The following is a 14,902-nucleotide window of genomic DNA, read 5'->3' as shown; positions in this document are numbered from 1 at the left end:
GCCGTCCTATTACCAATATTCCCACCCTTGCAAAACTGTTGGAAAAATGCGTACAACTCCAATTGACAAAACACATTGATCAGTTAGACCTCCTCAACCCTCATAATCAGGCTTCCGAGCAGGGCACAGTACTGACACTGCTATGACACACATAATTGATGACGCACTCTAAATCCTAGATCAAAATGATACCTGCCTCCCCATCCTTCTTGACCTCTCCTCAGCATTTGACACTGTCAAACATGTGAACTTACTCGAGCTGTTACACACCAAAATGGGTCTATCTGGGACTGTTCTCAAATGGTTCACCTCCTTTCTGCATAACAGGTCTCAGAAATTCAAGAGCAACAACTTGATGTCCCCTCCAGTGCCTGTAACATTAGGCGTCCCACAAGGATCTTCTCTATCCCCAACATTGTTCAATCTGGTCATGGAACCTCTCACCACCTTGTTACAAGCATCTAATGTACACTTTCACATGTACGCCGACGACACCCAACTATATCTCAAATTACAATCCCCCAAAGACATCAAACTTCTGAACTCAACTCTCAGAAACACCCAATCATGGCTTGCCGATAATCACCTCAAACTCAATGCTCTGAAAACTGAGTTCCTTCTGATCTCACCTCCCGCGAAAATCTCCACCACTCAAACTTGGCTTAAGCACCTAACTGCACTCAATGTCCAACCTACCATCGTGGACTCAGCGAAATCCCTAGGCATTACACTTGACGCCAACCTCAATATGCAGCAGCATATCAGCAAGGCAACTAAGGGAGCAAATTTCCAAATCAATACCCTGAGGAAACTTAAACCCTTCCTACCAGCCAAGGACTTCCAATCTGCAGTACAAGGCCTAGTCATTCCTCGCTTAGACTACGGTAGCGTCGCCCTTTGCGGACTCCCTCTATCTACAACTGCACCCCTGAGAGCCTCTTTGAACGCTGCAGCGAGACTCATCACTGGATCAAAAAAACACTCACATATTTCCCCTGACCTAAAATCCCTGAACTGGCTACCTTTTGAAGCCAGAATACACCTGAGAATTGCCTGCATGACGCACAGAGCTTTACACTACAACTCACCAGGCTACCTCACTCAGAAGCTGACAATATCTGGTGGCACAAGAACCACTAGAAGCACAAAGAATCTTCTTCTGAAACCTCGTAGATTCCGGAAGGTTAAAACATATAAACGCTCCTTTTCAGGAATGGCACCCAGGATCTGGAACTCACTCCCTCCAGAAACCAGACTTATCTCCTCCACTACATTCTTTAAGAAAGAAGTAAAAGCTATCCTCATGACTAAATTCACCTGAACTTGTACTTTGGATCTATTTGAGACTCTGCACCTATCTGCACTATTGTTTGTCTGATTGTCGATTTGTATCATTGGTTTTAGTTGATTATTATGCTCCCCCATGTACCTACCCTATTTTGCTATTAATTTTTTACCTACAATTATTCTTTGCTCAAAAGTCTGTTAATCACCCCCTTGTTTCCTTACCCCCTGTTTTTGTAAAGCGCTCTGATATCTGCAAAGATCTTGTTTGCGCTATATAAAACTTTCAAAATAAATAAGCAGGTATTCGTTGACTGATAATTGTTTGGGATGGAGGCATTCCCCTTCCACTACTACAGTGCAGAATGACATTCAGGACAAAGAGATGACATGTAATGTCTAGGGAGCCTCGAATTTCTTAAATATATAAAATTTCAAAGTTCTGATCCCACATTGGATAACTACGCCCACAACAGCAAAGAACTATTCAACATCGTCAAAGAGTTCACCAACCCCACCGCCGGCACCAACGACATCACTCCCTCCCAAGACCTCTGCAACTCCCTATCCTCATTCTTTCACAACAAAATCGCTGACATACATAACAGCTTTGGTGACCAGTCCACCCCACCCACCTCCGAACTAAAACCCCCCTCCAACAACCTTTGCGCCTGGAACCCAATCACCACTGAAGACACCATCCGCCTGATGAACTCCATCCACTCAGGATCACCAACCGACCCATGTCCCCACCACATTTTCAACAAAGCAGACTCCATTATCGCACCCCATCTCCGAGACGTCATCAACTGCTCCCTCAACTCCGCTACCTTCCCGGAAAGCTGGAAACAGGCCGAACTCAGCGCCCTCCTGAAAAAACCCACAGCAGACCCCACCGAACTTAAAAACTACCGCCCCATTTCGCTCCTCCCATTCCCTGCCAAAGTCATTGAGAAAGCCGTCAACAGTCAGCTCGCCGCCTTCCTCGAATCCAACAAATCCCTCGAACCTTCACAGTCCGGCTTCCGAGCCAAACACAGCACCGAGACCGCCCTCATCGCAGCAACAGACGACATTCGAACCCTACTGGACAACGGAGAAACAGTCGCCCTCATCCTACTTGACCTCTCCGCAGCCTTCGACACAGTCTGTCATAGCACCCTTATACAACGCCTCAGCAACGTCGGAATACAAGGAAAAGTATTGACCTGGATCGTCTCATTCCTCGCCGGAAGAACCCAGAGAGTCCGCCTCCCCCTTTTAGATCAGAGGCCACCGAAGTCATCTGCGGCGTACCACAAGGATCACTACGGATCTGAATTCCAAGGGCGTCCTGTGGGGATTTGTAGTCAAGTGACTGAATTGCACGTGCAAATCCAGAGATGAATAATGAAAGGGGAAAATGCAAATTCTGTCATTTCGTTTCCAGTGCGAGTTATTAAAAGCCTTTTCCCGGTCTGTTTAATTTTTAACACCACAGACTTAAGTGACTTATTTTTAGCCACGTAAATAATGTATGGCACGTTTGTCCTCTAGAGTTTTTATTGCTCTAAATTTAATGAAATCTGTTTTGTGAGCATCTAATGCGTTGTAATGTGGAAAGGGAGCGGGCCTTTTTATTAAATCAAAAGAAAAACACCCGCGCGCTGCTCCGGCCGGGAGCCCAGCGTCCTTGGGAGGCCCCCCGCGACGCACACGCTTCTTGATTGTAGCGGAGGGTATGGGGCATCTGCGGGGCTACCCCGATCGCTGCTGGTGCCTGTGGAGCGGCGATTGCTGAGTGCTCCCGATCCCCGCCGAGGACCCAACATGGCGGCCGCCCGTTGCCAGCTCGGGCTGTGGAGCATCAAGGAGGAGGAGCGGAGACCGGGGGCGAGTCGGACGGGCGGGCGCTGTTCACCCGAGCCGATGTAGGGCTCCTGCCGCGTCCCCCGCCGCCACCTCGTTGCTGGTGTCTGTGGCTGGCTGGCTGCTGTCGATCCCTGCCGGGGACCCAACATGGCGGACGCCCGCTGCCGGCCCGGGCTGAAGAGCATCAGGGAAGAGGAGCGGAGACCGGGGGCGAGTCGGACAGGCGCTGAACACCTGAGCGGTATGTAGAGCTCCCACGGCGTCCCCCGCTGCCACCCGCTGTCACCCACCGAGACTCTGAGGGCATTCCAGGGGCACACCAGTAAAGGGCCGGTGATTGACGGCGGCGCCCCTGCTGATGACGGCGCCGCCTTGAGGCCTTCCCACCGACCTGCTCCGGGGGCCATACACCCCTCTCTCCGCCACAGACGAGCCTGGGCCCGAGGGCAGAGATGTGCCCCCCCCCCTTCCCCATTGCTGGCCGCGCTGTTTGGCGCCGGCGGTGCCTGACTTCAAGATGGCGCCCTTGGGGACACACTTTCTATGACCGGCAGACGCAGGCTACGGGAACACGAACGCAGAGGATAGGGCCCTGGTGGACTCTGGAGGACTCTTTCGTTGGACTAGTCCCTCCCTCCATACCCTGCATCCTACCCACCCTTCCTCTATGCTGTGAATGCTGCTGTTTTTTTCTTGGACAGTTCTCGCTGGACTCTAGCCCTTCCTTCCCTCTAGACCTTTGCATCCCACCCACCCCTCCTCTATGCTGGTACTCGTGTAGTGTTTGCAGCGGTCCTTTGTACTCTCTACCACCCCTATATTACCCCTAGAGTGTTTCCAGTCACATCCCTACTGTCAAGATAGAAGATAACGCTAACGACTAGTATACTATTTGATATTTAGATTGTATCCATGTGTATCCCCTCCCTGTGTTAGAATTATAGCTTTTACGACTAATCGCCTGTGGAACTGTTGGAATATAGCCAGGTGTATCCCTTCCCCCGTGTGAGGAGATAACCCTATCCACTAGAGCAAGAAGAAAGGTGTTCCTGAAATGTGTAACGTAACTGATTCTTTCTAAAGTGCCTTGTAAAGGGGCAGCTGAAATTCCAGGAGCCTAGTCCCGACAGCTCGACGACTTCGGAGGGCTGGAAGTGGTCCCCCGCTACACGGCGGAGGAGGGCACTGGACATCGAATGCTGTCTTATGTAAAGCGCTCTGATAACCTAATCGGTTCAAGATCCTGAAAGGTGCAACGTAACTGATTCTATGTAAACTGCTGTGATAACATGTAACGGAACTGGTGCTATGTAAAGCGCTCTGATAACCTAATCGGTTCAAGTTCGCGCTATAGAAAACTCTAAAAATAAGTAAATAAATAAATAAATCACTCAGTCCCACCCTCTTCAACGTATACATGAGTCCCCTCGCATCCATCGCGCGCCAACACAACCTCAACATCATCTCCTACGCAGACGACACCCAGTTGATCCTCTCCCTCACCAAAGACCCAAACACCGCCAAAACCAACCTACACGAAGGGATGAAAGAAGTAGCCGAGTGGATGAAGAACAGCCGTTTAAAGCTGAACTCGGACAAAATGGAAGTCCTTATCTTAGGATCTTCCCCCTCCGCCTGGGACGACTCATGGTGGCCACCGGCCCTGGGAAACGCACCCATACCAACGGACCATGCACGTAACCTGGGCTTCATCCTGGACTCCTCCCTCTCGATGACCAGACAAGTCAATGCCGTCTCATCATGCTTCAACATCCTACGTATGCTAAAAAAAATCTTCCGTTGGATCCCTACCGAAACAAGAAAGACGGTCACTCATGCACTGGTCACAAGCCGACTGGACTACGGAAACACCCTTTACGCCGGAACCACAGCCAAACTACAGAAAAAACTCCAACGCATCCAAAACGCCTCAGCCAGACTCATCCGAGACATCCCCCGCCAAGACCACATTTCCGGTCACCTGAAAGACCTCCACTGGCTCCCCGTCAACAAGAGAATAACGTTCCGTCTCCTCACCCACGCACACAAAGCCCTCTACGATCTAGGACCCGAATTCCTCAACACGCGCCTGTCCTTTTACACCCCAACCCGCCAACTACGATCGTCCAATCAAGCCCTCGCCGCAATCCCACGCATCCAAAGATCCACCATGGGGGGAAGATTATTCTCCTACTTAGCGGCCAAGACCGGGAATTCTCTCCCCACCCACCTCCGCCTTACACAGAACCACCTCTCCTTCAGAAAACAACGAAAAACTTGGATATTCGATAAGTAAAGTAGCCCCCCCCCCTCCCTCAAGCGCCTTGAGACCCTCTGGGTGAGTAGTGCGCTATACAAATTTTAAACTTGAAACTTGAAACTTGGGCAAGTTGATGAGCGATAAGTAAAAACATGGCAGGCTAAAACTATTGTTCCGATCGTTCTGGCCTAATGACGTTGTCTCTTTGCCGGTTCAGTGAACCAATGCCTAGTATGCTCAAATGTATGGCTAATGAATGTCCACATTTCTTTTGGTTCTGGTTGTGGTAAATGGCATAATATGAAACTACTTCAGAATGAGGCGATATCCATAAAAACAGTCCTACCTAATTTAGTCGCACTCAGACTACACTAAATAGGCCACCAGCTAGATCCAGGATATGCTTGTTTCTCCCCCCTCAACCACGTTAAGCGGAAATTGTCAAAAATCTTAGTGTCCATTCTTGAAAGGCTTGGGTGGTTTTTTAGCCAGCTGAGTCGCAAAGTCCTTTGGAGGACTTGAGATAAAAAAGCAAAGCTACAGCAATGTCTTCAATACCAAAGATATATACAGAAGGTGGTCATAAAGATGTGCAGTAGTGCCATGTCAAGACATTGAATCTGGAATTAGAGTGAAGGTGGTAGTAAGTTTACAGTTGTACATCAACGTACAGTATTTATGGATATTTTATACCTTCCATTTGATGTACTCTGCACCTATGTAGTGCAAGTAGGTCTTATTGTGATGTAAAATCCAGCATCATTTTAACATCCATGAAAATGTAGTGTGGAGCTGTTATGGCTTGGGAATACTGTAATCTGACTTGGAGTTGTAAAGTCCACGGTAGTTACCGGTTTTGCTAACTCCAATTTAATGCTCTAAAATTGAAGTCTAACCGGTGAAGAAAATGCTTAATAATGCTGCCACGTCCAAACAAGCATTGGCATAGCCAATAGGTCTCGCTCTTGGGACCGTATAAGTATTTAGTTATGCAGCACCATATCCTTGATGAAACAACACCAACATTTGCCTGGCTAAACACTTATAATGTCCCAAAGGCAAGACCTATTGGCTATGCCAATGCTTATTTAATATATATATATGACATCCATATGTTTTTTTGCACAGTTTTCATAGGGATGATTGATAGTACGATGTAGTGTGTAAGTGGACCTATTGTGTGTGTATTGCTCAGCACTTTAGGGAGGGATTTTTGCATTTGGTAAACCCTCCCCACTTTCTACATTAGTATATGTAACATATTACGCTCTGCACAACTGCATAAATGCTTTATATTGGATTACTAAATAATATTTCATAAAGATAACTATTAGTATATAAAAATTCATTTGTAACCTTAGCAATATGGGCATGAAATGTGATATTATTTAAGTATCCTTTTTAACAGACTCCACTGTCTTGCAGGGGGGACACTATTGCCATTGCATCCAAAAGACTATGTGGAGGAGGAGGAGGATGAAGCAGATATGTCTTCTGAGATTGATTTGGATGAAGAGAGACTTGAGCCAAGATCTGATGATGATGACACGTAAGGCCGCAACATATGGCTATGAGTATTTGAAGCACAGAAAAGTTATTCTATCAACAAAGATGTTCACCAATGAGGTGCTCCTGCAAGACAGTTATTTTTAAAGTTTAAATATTTTCTTGGAAGTATGAACTTGCAGCACAAATAATCAGGTTACACAAGATATCAAGTGCTACGTTCAGTATATATATCACCTAATCAATACCAACATTTCAAAGCAAAATGTTGTCCAAAATGAAACCCATCCAACCAGAGGGTGCTGACACCTAGCGACTAATGCCAGCTCACTTCAGTTTCTCTCCTCCTTTGCACAGCAACTCGTGAAAAACACTCTTCGGATGCACGAGGAACATGGACACTCAGCCTCCTCACCATTTCACCATTAAATAGATCACAATGGCGTACTGTGGCCCTCAGTTTGACCCATAACATTGCTTGCTGAACACTATCATTCTGAAATATGGCAAAGTGCTACTTCAATTCTAATATTTGCTTGTCCTACTTAACAGCATTATCACATTCAGCCTTCAAAGATGCAAAATATTCATCTTGCTTCTTGATCTGTTTCTGTAGAGTGTACAACACATTTTCTTTGTCCTGTAACCCATCTTGCACTTTGCTCAACTCACCATAGCTTGCATACCATTCTGTAATTTATCTTGAAGCAACTGCCTCTCAAACGTATGCTTTTTCTCTAACTCAACCAACTCAAAAACAGTTCACCAGCTAGATTAATTGACCGTTTATTCTGCTTAGCTTCAGCAGTCGCCAGGATTGGTTTAGCCAAATGTCAATATGCTAAATATAATTGGCTGGCGCAACATTGGGATCATATGTTGTGCCCACTATTATAGGACTTAGGACTCAGTCCCCAACTCCTGAAAAAAAGTTGAGAAAGGGTGTAGCCCAAATGGACTCCTGTTGATTAAAAAAAGAATTAGGGGATCTGCAGTACAACAGTGAGGCTCCCGTGTCATTTCACAGACTTACTGTGGTCCTGCCAGAGCAAGCATCCCTACCATGGTGCTGCAGCTCCATAAAAGCTTCCATACCATGGTGCAGGATCCACAGTACCGGTTCTTGTACTGAGGGCTGGCACCAGGGAAGGAAGTCTGCAGTACACTGTGACAGGTATGTAATGTTTACCACACAGTTTCTACTAACATGATTGGTACAACGTAGGTCAGTAGAATGCAGGTAAGTACCACACAAGCCTTTTTTGGCCTGTTTATGATGCAGTACTTTACAATGCAGGCAAGTGTTTTTTTGAAATGACATTTTTAATGTCATAAAAAGAAAGGGTAAGGAATGGTTAAGGGATAGGTACGTGTAAATGGGGGTAAGGTTTTAATTAGGGGTTTGTGATCAGTAGAGGTTAAGGAAGGGTAGACTTTTTAAAGATTCGGGGTGGGTACAGATAGAGAGGGTAAGAGGTGTTAGGGTTCAGGGCAGGTCGAGGTAAATGGGGTAAGGAGTTTTTATGGTCCAGGAGTTTGTAGATGTAAAGGGATTTAAGGGTTAGGGGCAGGTAGAGGTAAAAGGATGTGTCTTTTACATTTGATGGCCAGGTAGAAGTAAAGGGAGGAAGGGTTTTTAGCGGTCAAGGGTGTGTAGAGGTAAAGGTAATACAAGATTTTTAGGGTTCAAGTGCAGGTAGATGTAATGGGTAAGGTTTTTTTAGGGATTCAGGGTTTGGTAGAGATATAGGGAGGTAAGAGACTTTTAGGATTCAGTGGCACGTAGAGGTAAAGGGACATAGGGTTTTTAAGGGAGAATATATATGTGTGTGTATGTATATTTTTATAAAAAGGGGTATGGGTGGGCTCTTTAACAGTCTCTCTCTCGCTATATATATGTTTATGTACACATTTAATCATATATAAAATATCAGTTGTTAGAACACATAATGTGCTTCAAAACACCACGTTGTAAAACAACATAATGTTGACAACAATGTGTTGTAAACATCCATGGTAAAGGCATGCATTATTAATGAAGTGTATTATAACAGCTGATATTCCCATGGCACCATCCTCTGGAGAAGCCCAGTAGCCAACCCCTGCTGTGCATGGGCAAAGGCAATGTGAACCAGTGGCTGGTCACCCACAGAATGTATGGTGAAGTATCTGGCCAGGGGCCGGTCACTGTGGCCAACTCCTGCTGCTCATGGCAAAGGACGTGCACAGCAGGGTTTGGACGCCTGCTGAGGGTTGGCCACCTTGGAGAGTTGGGCAGAGGGCTTCGCTTGACATTAGCCATAAACAGAGGTGAGATCCCAAAAAATATTGAGTTTAGGATATAATAAAAAAAACAAAGAAACTCACTCAAAAACCAAATGTCAAAGTGACATTAGAGTTAGGCTTGGTAATAAGATTGTAACATACATTAAAAAACACTCCAGAAATCCACACAAAAAACCTGCTAAAATGCAGTTACAGTTACAAAGCAAAACCTCAAAAACACTGAAATTTGCCAAATAAACTTCAGTGAACTAATTATAACTTACACCCTGTCACTCACAGCTTAAGACTTCACGTGTTATATCACTCATTACATGTTAAATTACATCATTGGTGACATCACTGATCACATTTTAATTGACGTAACAAATTACATCATCTATGGTACTACCTACAAACTAGAAACAGTTATTATCACACGACTCGAGGGCAGAGATCCACAGACAAGCCCTTCTTCAAATTCCACAAACGTGTACCTCCAGATTTGGACGGAGGTCTTTTTCCTACCTGGCCCCATTCTATTGCGATAAACTTCCCCTAACAATTTGCTTATGCAGAGAGCTGGGTACGTTAAAAAAATTCCTAAAAACCTGGCTGTTTTAGTCAGTTTTTCACTAGTCTTATACTTCAGCAGAAGCGCCAAGATATTTCTTCAGGGATGATTTGTTGCGCTATACCAAGAGAGCATAACATAATCAACTCGAATATCATTTTAAAAAAGAAAATTGGTGGGGAAAGCCCTAAAGTCATGTACCACATAAAATTACTATGTGTACATGTGAGGCAACAGAATGGACGTTAGCAATTTCTGTTTCTTGAGAAGACTTGCTCAGTTTTGTGCCTAGCACCTGTTTTGTTTGTTTGATTTTTGGTCTCACAGAAAACCTTTATTAAGATTCTGCTTAGATGAGCTCAGAAACAGGTGCCCTTTATGCTAAGGCAAAAAATCACAAATAGGTAGTAAATTGTCATTGCTTATTTTGACAAGACCAGCACATTCTACCTTTTCACCACAAAAGAAATGTCACCAAAGGTGACATGAGATGATCGGAATTTGAAAGAATTAATGAATTTCCTGCCAGCTATCACGGGAAAATCTAAATTTTTCATAACAACATTTCCAAAGGACGGCACTGCGGCTGATACTTTTTCAGTAGCAAGAATCTTCCTTTGCAGCGTACTTTACCTTACCATCCTCCAATCCACTTGTTTTTCTGGAAATTGAGATAATCATGGATTTTAATTATTCTCATTAGCTATGATTGGTGCTAGTTGGTTTAATGCTTCGCTCTTACATTAGCATTACTACTACAAAATGTATCTTTATACACAAATTACTGAAATATTATCAAGTTTTTTTTAGAAAATGGAGAATATTATCTTAGCGTTAACCTTCCTCTGTCACTGATAACCTTAACATCCAATTTCTTTGAACATGTATAATTTGGAGTGAGAGAGGGATTGTATGAAAGCTAGCTCTTGTGAAAGGTGCCTTAATTCTGAAAACATTTTTCAAAATAAATTCAATGTTCCTTCTGACCTATATCATCGCATTATCTCCTATGTTAAGCTGATTTTGTAATATTTTGTTAATGTAAGTTAATAGTCTAGTCAATCAAGATAATTATATATTTTATGACGGTGACTTGTTATACTAAAATCCCATTTACAAATTCATGCATTACCATACATAGAACTATCAGTCAATCTATTGTTCTGTACAGTTCTATCAAGTTATGTTATTTTTTTTCTTTATGGTATTGAATTGTAATATAGCTATTGGAATCAACAGCATCCTTAATAATACAGAGTTTGACCCCTTCTTATTTAAACTAAACTTACAAAATCTCAAATATATAACCAAATTGATAACATAATATTTTAAAACAATGATTGCAAAATCCTTTTACAAAGAATTTTTGGTATTTTGGTAAGAGTAGTTCAGTTTTAACTGCTTTGATTATCATTGTTCTTTTCTTCAGAAATTTTGAAGACTCTGATGATGAACTGAGAGAAGCGTTGGTAGAGTCTTTGGAACAAGTTATACTTCCCAAAGAAGAGATATTGAACGACGAAGTAAAAACAGAAGAGATATGCCTAGAAGAGCAGAAGTCTAGAGAAAAGCAGAATTTCCCAAATTCCCCAGAAGAAAAAGTGCAAAAAGAGGACATGTTACAAGAAGAAAAGAATGAGGCCATACCCATCAAAATACCTTTAACAACTGGGGCAAATTTACAAAATAACTCTGCTTCATCTCGCATCTGTGCCGTTGAATAGAAATGGAGGGATTTGATTATATATTACACAGTGGTTTCTCTTTCTTTTTTAAAGGAAGAAACATTTTTGAAAGTTGTACCTAGCCAATGTGTTTGGGGTAAAATATTCACTGTGTAATAATGCTGTGAAGCATTCCTATGTCAGCTGATAGGTGGGTGTTGTGAAATCCACAAACAGAAGATGTGTGGCTTACAAAGATGTGAGTGTTAAAAAAGTACAAACCTACATTTCCCAGTGTTTAAAAAAATCTTTTTATTGTATTTTCTCACAAGCAAACAGTATGTAAAATGATACATGGAGCAACCAAACCCCCAGCTTGCTGCAGCACACAGATACATATGAAACGGCAAGTCACAGAGTCAGCCTGAAATCAGATTAAAGGCAGTTAACACTCAGTTCAGAAAGTCGAGGATTCCATCACAGAAGGCCCTCACTCCGGAAAAACGCCAGAGTGTATGGAGCAGTGTTTCTTACTGTCCACAGCCCCTCGGGCAGCAGTTCGTGTCACTCATTCTCCTTAACGCAGAGCTGAGCACGCGCATAGTATGCCTGGTGTAGAAGCTTCAAATGAATGAGCCAGAACCCCATCCGGATAGCAACCTTCATGGGGCATTTACAATATACCCCCACTCATTGTCCTCTGAGTGGGGGTTGCAGCCTCTGTAACTGGCCTGGCTGTTGCTGAGAAGTGTGGAATACATCTGCGCAATATAGCATGCCTGCATAGCGGGTGACCAGTGCCTGATACTCCAATGGGCTTTTGTCCTCTATATCGTAAGGCCAGGGGATCCGCCGAGTCAAGATGGACCTAATCAGTAGATATCATAAAAATGACTCCCCCCTTCCCAGTCCACCCCAAAGGCATTTAATTCTGGATTTGAACGTCCATGAGCGTCAGCCACCTTTTGCCTCTCCAGAGATCACCCACTTTGAAGATGCCGATCATATATCAGCACCGGTGGCCCGACACCCTTTGCGGCCCCGCCATCGTACCCGTGTCCCACAGCGGTGTCTCCAGTGTCAAACAACCCGCCCATTCCAGCCTGTGTGTCACAAGCTCAAACCACCAAGACGGTCAGTTTCAGGAGGGTGGTTACTGTCCATGCCCCGTAGATTCACCGTGTGATCCCATGGGGCTCCAGCGGCCACCTGTAGGCCATCAGGGCTGACTCCCTCTGATGCGCAAAGGTTCAGTTATTGACCAACAGCAGGTGAGCGGCCCAGTAGTACAGTTATAGATCCAGCAGGGCAATGCCCCCTTCCAAACTGACTCCTCGTCAGTGTTCTAAGAGTGATCCTCAGGCACCACCATCCCAGGAAATTTCCCTAACCTCTGCCTCCACCCTTTATAAGAAATGATCGGGGATCTCTAAAAATGAATTCTGCACCAAATAAAAGAAGATAGATCATCTTATACAAGGCTACCCTGCCCAGCAGGGGCAGAGGGAGGTGACACAAGTGTTCCACATCCCTGTGGAAGTTCCTGCAATATCCGTCCTGTATTTTTATCATAAAACAGATTACGGTCTTCTGTCACGTAATTTTCCAGGTAAATGAACCCAAGGTCAGCCCATACCAACAGCTGGAACCAGTAGCCCTGAGGCGCCCAACGGGACAATGGGTATGCTCTGGACTTACCCCAGGTAATAGGTATGCGGAAGAAGAAACTGAAGATTTGCAGGATCTCCATGACACTCGGTAAGGAACAATCCACATTTGCTAGGTAGAGCAGGACATTGTCCACATACAGGGAGATCACATCCTCCCAGTCACCATCCCAGAGGAGATCCTGCAACACTATGTCCTGCCGAACCCAATTCGCCAGCAGCTCAATCGCCACCGCAAAGAGCAACAGAGAGAGGGGCAACCCTGTCGGGTGCCCCTACCCAATTTATTTTCCTCTGACTGCAAGCCATTCAGCCACACCCTGTCTGTCGGCACTTGGTGAAGGAGGCTCACCCATGCCCGATACACGGGCCGAAGCCCATACGGTCAAGAAGAACCTGCAGATAGAGCCAGTCCCAGGAATCAAATGCCTTCTCAGCATCCAATGCAAAGAGAAGTGCCAGCCTCTGTATGTGGAGTCACCTGGCCAGACAGCGGAAGAGCCGCTAGAGATTGTGACGCATAGATCTATGCTGCATGAATCCGGATTATGTGCCACTACGACATCTATCACCTGCGATAAGCAATTCAACAAAACTTTAGCAAGTTTACTTTCCACATTTAGAAGAGGAATAGGCCTGTACAAGGCACAATTCTCTGGGGGCTTCCTGGGATTTTGAAACAACACTATCTGCGCTTGCAGAAAATCCAGGGTCCTGGGGAAGTTCGCACCTCATCTGAGCCTCACAGTACAGAGAATGCAAAGGCTTGATCACCCTACTCTTAACACTTTTGAAAAACAGCGGGGGGAAGCCAGTGGGACCAAGGACCTTCCCACTTTCGATTTGGGCTAGGGCTTCAGGAATTTTTCTCTCTGTGATCACGACCTCAAGAGAATCCCTAGCTTCCCTACTCAGTTAAGGCACTGGGAGGTCACTCACAAAACCTTGCATACCCTCCACCACCTCCTCAGAGAGGCTGGAAGTATAAAGAGCGCTGAGGTAGCACGCAAAGGTCTGAGCAATCATCACTATTCTACTCTGCCGTGCCCTATAAAGTTTCCTTGCCTCCTGATGAACAAGCAGCCTATATTCCTCCCTGAGCTGCACCAGACTCCGAGCTTGTTCCAGGTACGACCGCTCCACAGGTGGCTCCTGAAATGTGGCCCCAACTGCCCATCTCTGGCCTCTGCGGCTCCTCACGAGCACTCCCCATCGCCCCCAGTCAACTGCAAGGAGAGGTTGGGCTGGGACGGATGATGCAGGATACTAGCACCCGCAGTCCAGTGGTGTAAGGGCTCTGGGCTATGCATCCGACTCTGTTGCCACTGCTACGCTGCCTAATTTCCTAGTGTTGTACATAAATACAGTGTAGTACTGTTGCCATTCTAAGACACTTAAAGTGAGTCAAATAGCATAAAATATTTACTAAAGCATCCCGAAGTACTAGCCAAGAAAAGCAATAAGAATAAAAACAAAGTAGATACGTCCAGAATATATTATGAACCTCAAGTGACTGGGTTCCATTCACAACCATAGGTTTTGTATTGATGTTATTAAGGTAGCAAACACAAGATGATGGACGAAGTGCTGAAACGTATATATACTGGTTTGAAAAAACAAGTAGGTCACAGAAATCAATAGTAAATCATTAATTTGCCCCTATATTATTTCCATTATTTTTCCCCATCTCCAAAGTAGGCGAGGTACACAAATCACCCATATGCAAAGCAGTCTTGACCCAATCCCCATGGGAATAGTCCAGCCCGAACTGCCAGGTCAGGTCCTCCCTGGACTGGAAACAAGCCTCCAGAGACTGTTTCCGGGGTATCTCCCC

General features: G+C 45.0%; 1 protein-coding gene across 1 annotated transcript in view; it reads left to right on the top strand.

The window, feature by feature from the left end:
* Nucleotides 1-11,461, top strand: part of LOC147666044 (uncharacterized) — a gene marked incomplete at its 5' end in the record, with an annotated part of 139,107 nt that extends 127,646 nt beyond the window's left edge. Inside the window, 2 exons of the mRNA XM_086949298.1 lie at nucleotides 6,821-7,029; nucleotides 11,167-11,461. Of these exons, the coding sequence (XP_086805424.1) occupies nucleotides 6,821-7,029; nucleotides 11,167-11,461 (504 nt within the window). The remainder of the gene's footprint in view (nucleotides 1-6,820; nucleotides 7,030-11,166) is intronic.
* Nucleotides 11,462-14,902: the final 3,441 nt, after the last annotated feature.

This window comes from Lissotriton vulgaris, unplaced genomic scaffold, assembly GCF_964263255.1.
Source record: "Lissotriton vulgaris unplaced genomic scaffold, aLisVul1.2 SCAFFOLD_324, whole genome shotgun sequence".
Taxonomy (NCBI): domain Eukaryota; kingdom Metazoa; phylum Chordata; class Amphibia; order Caudata; family Salamandridae; genus Lissotriton; species Lissotriton vulgaris.
Note: the sequence above shows the minus strand (reverse complement) of the source record. Positions and strands in the feature narration are given on the sequence as shown.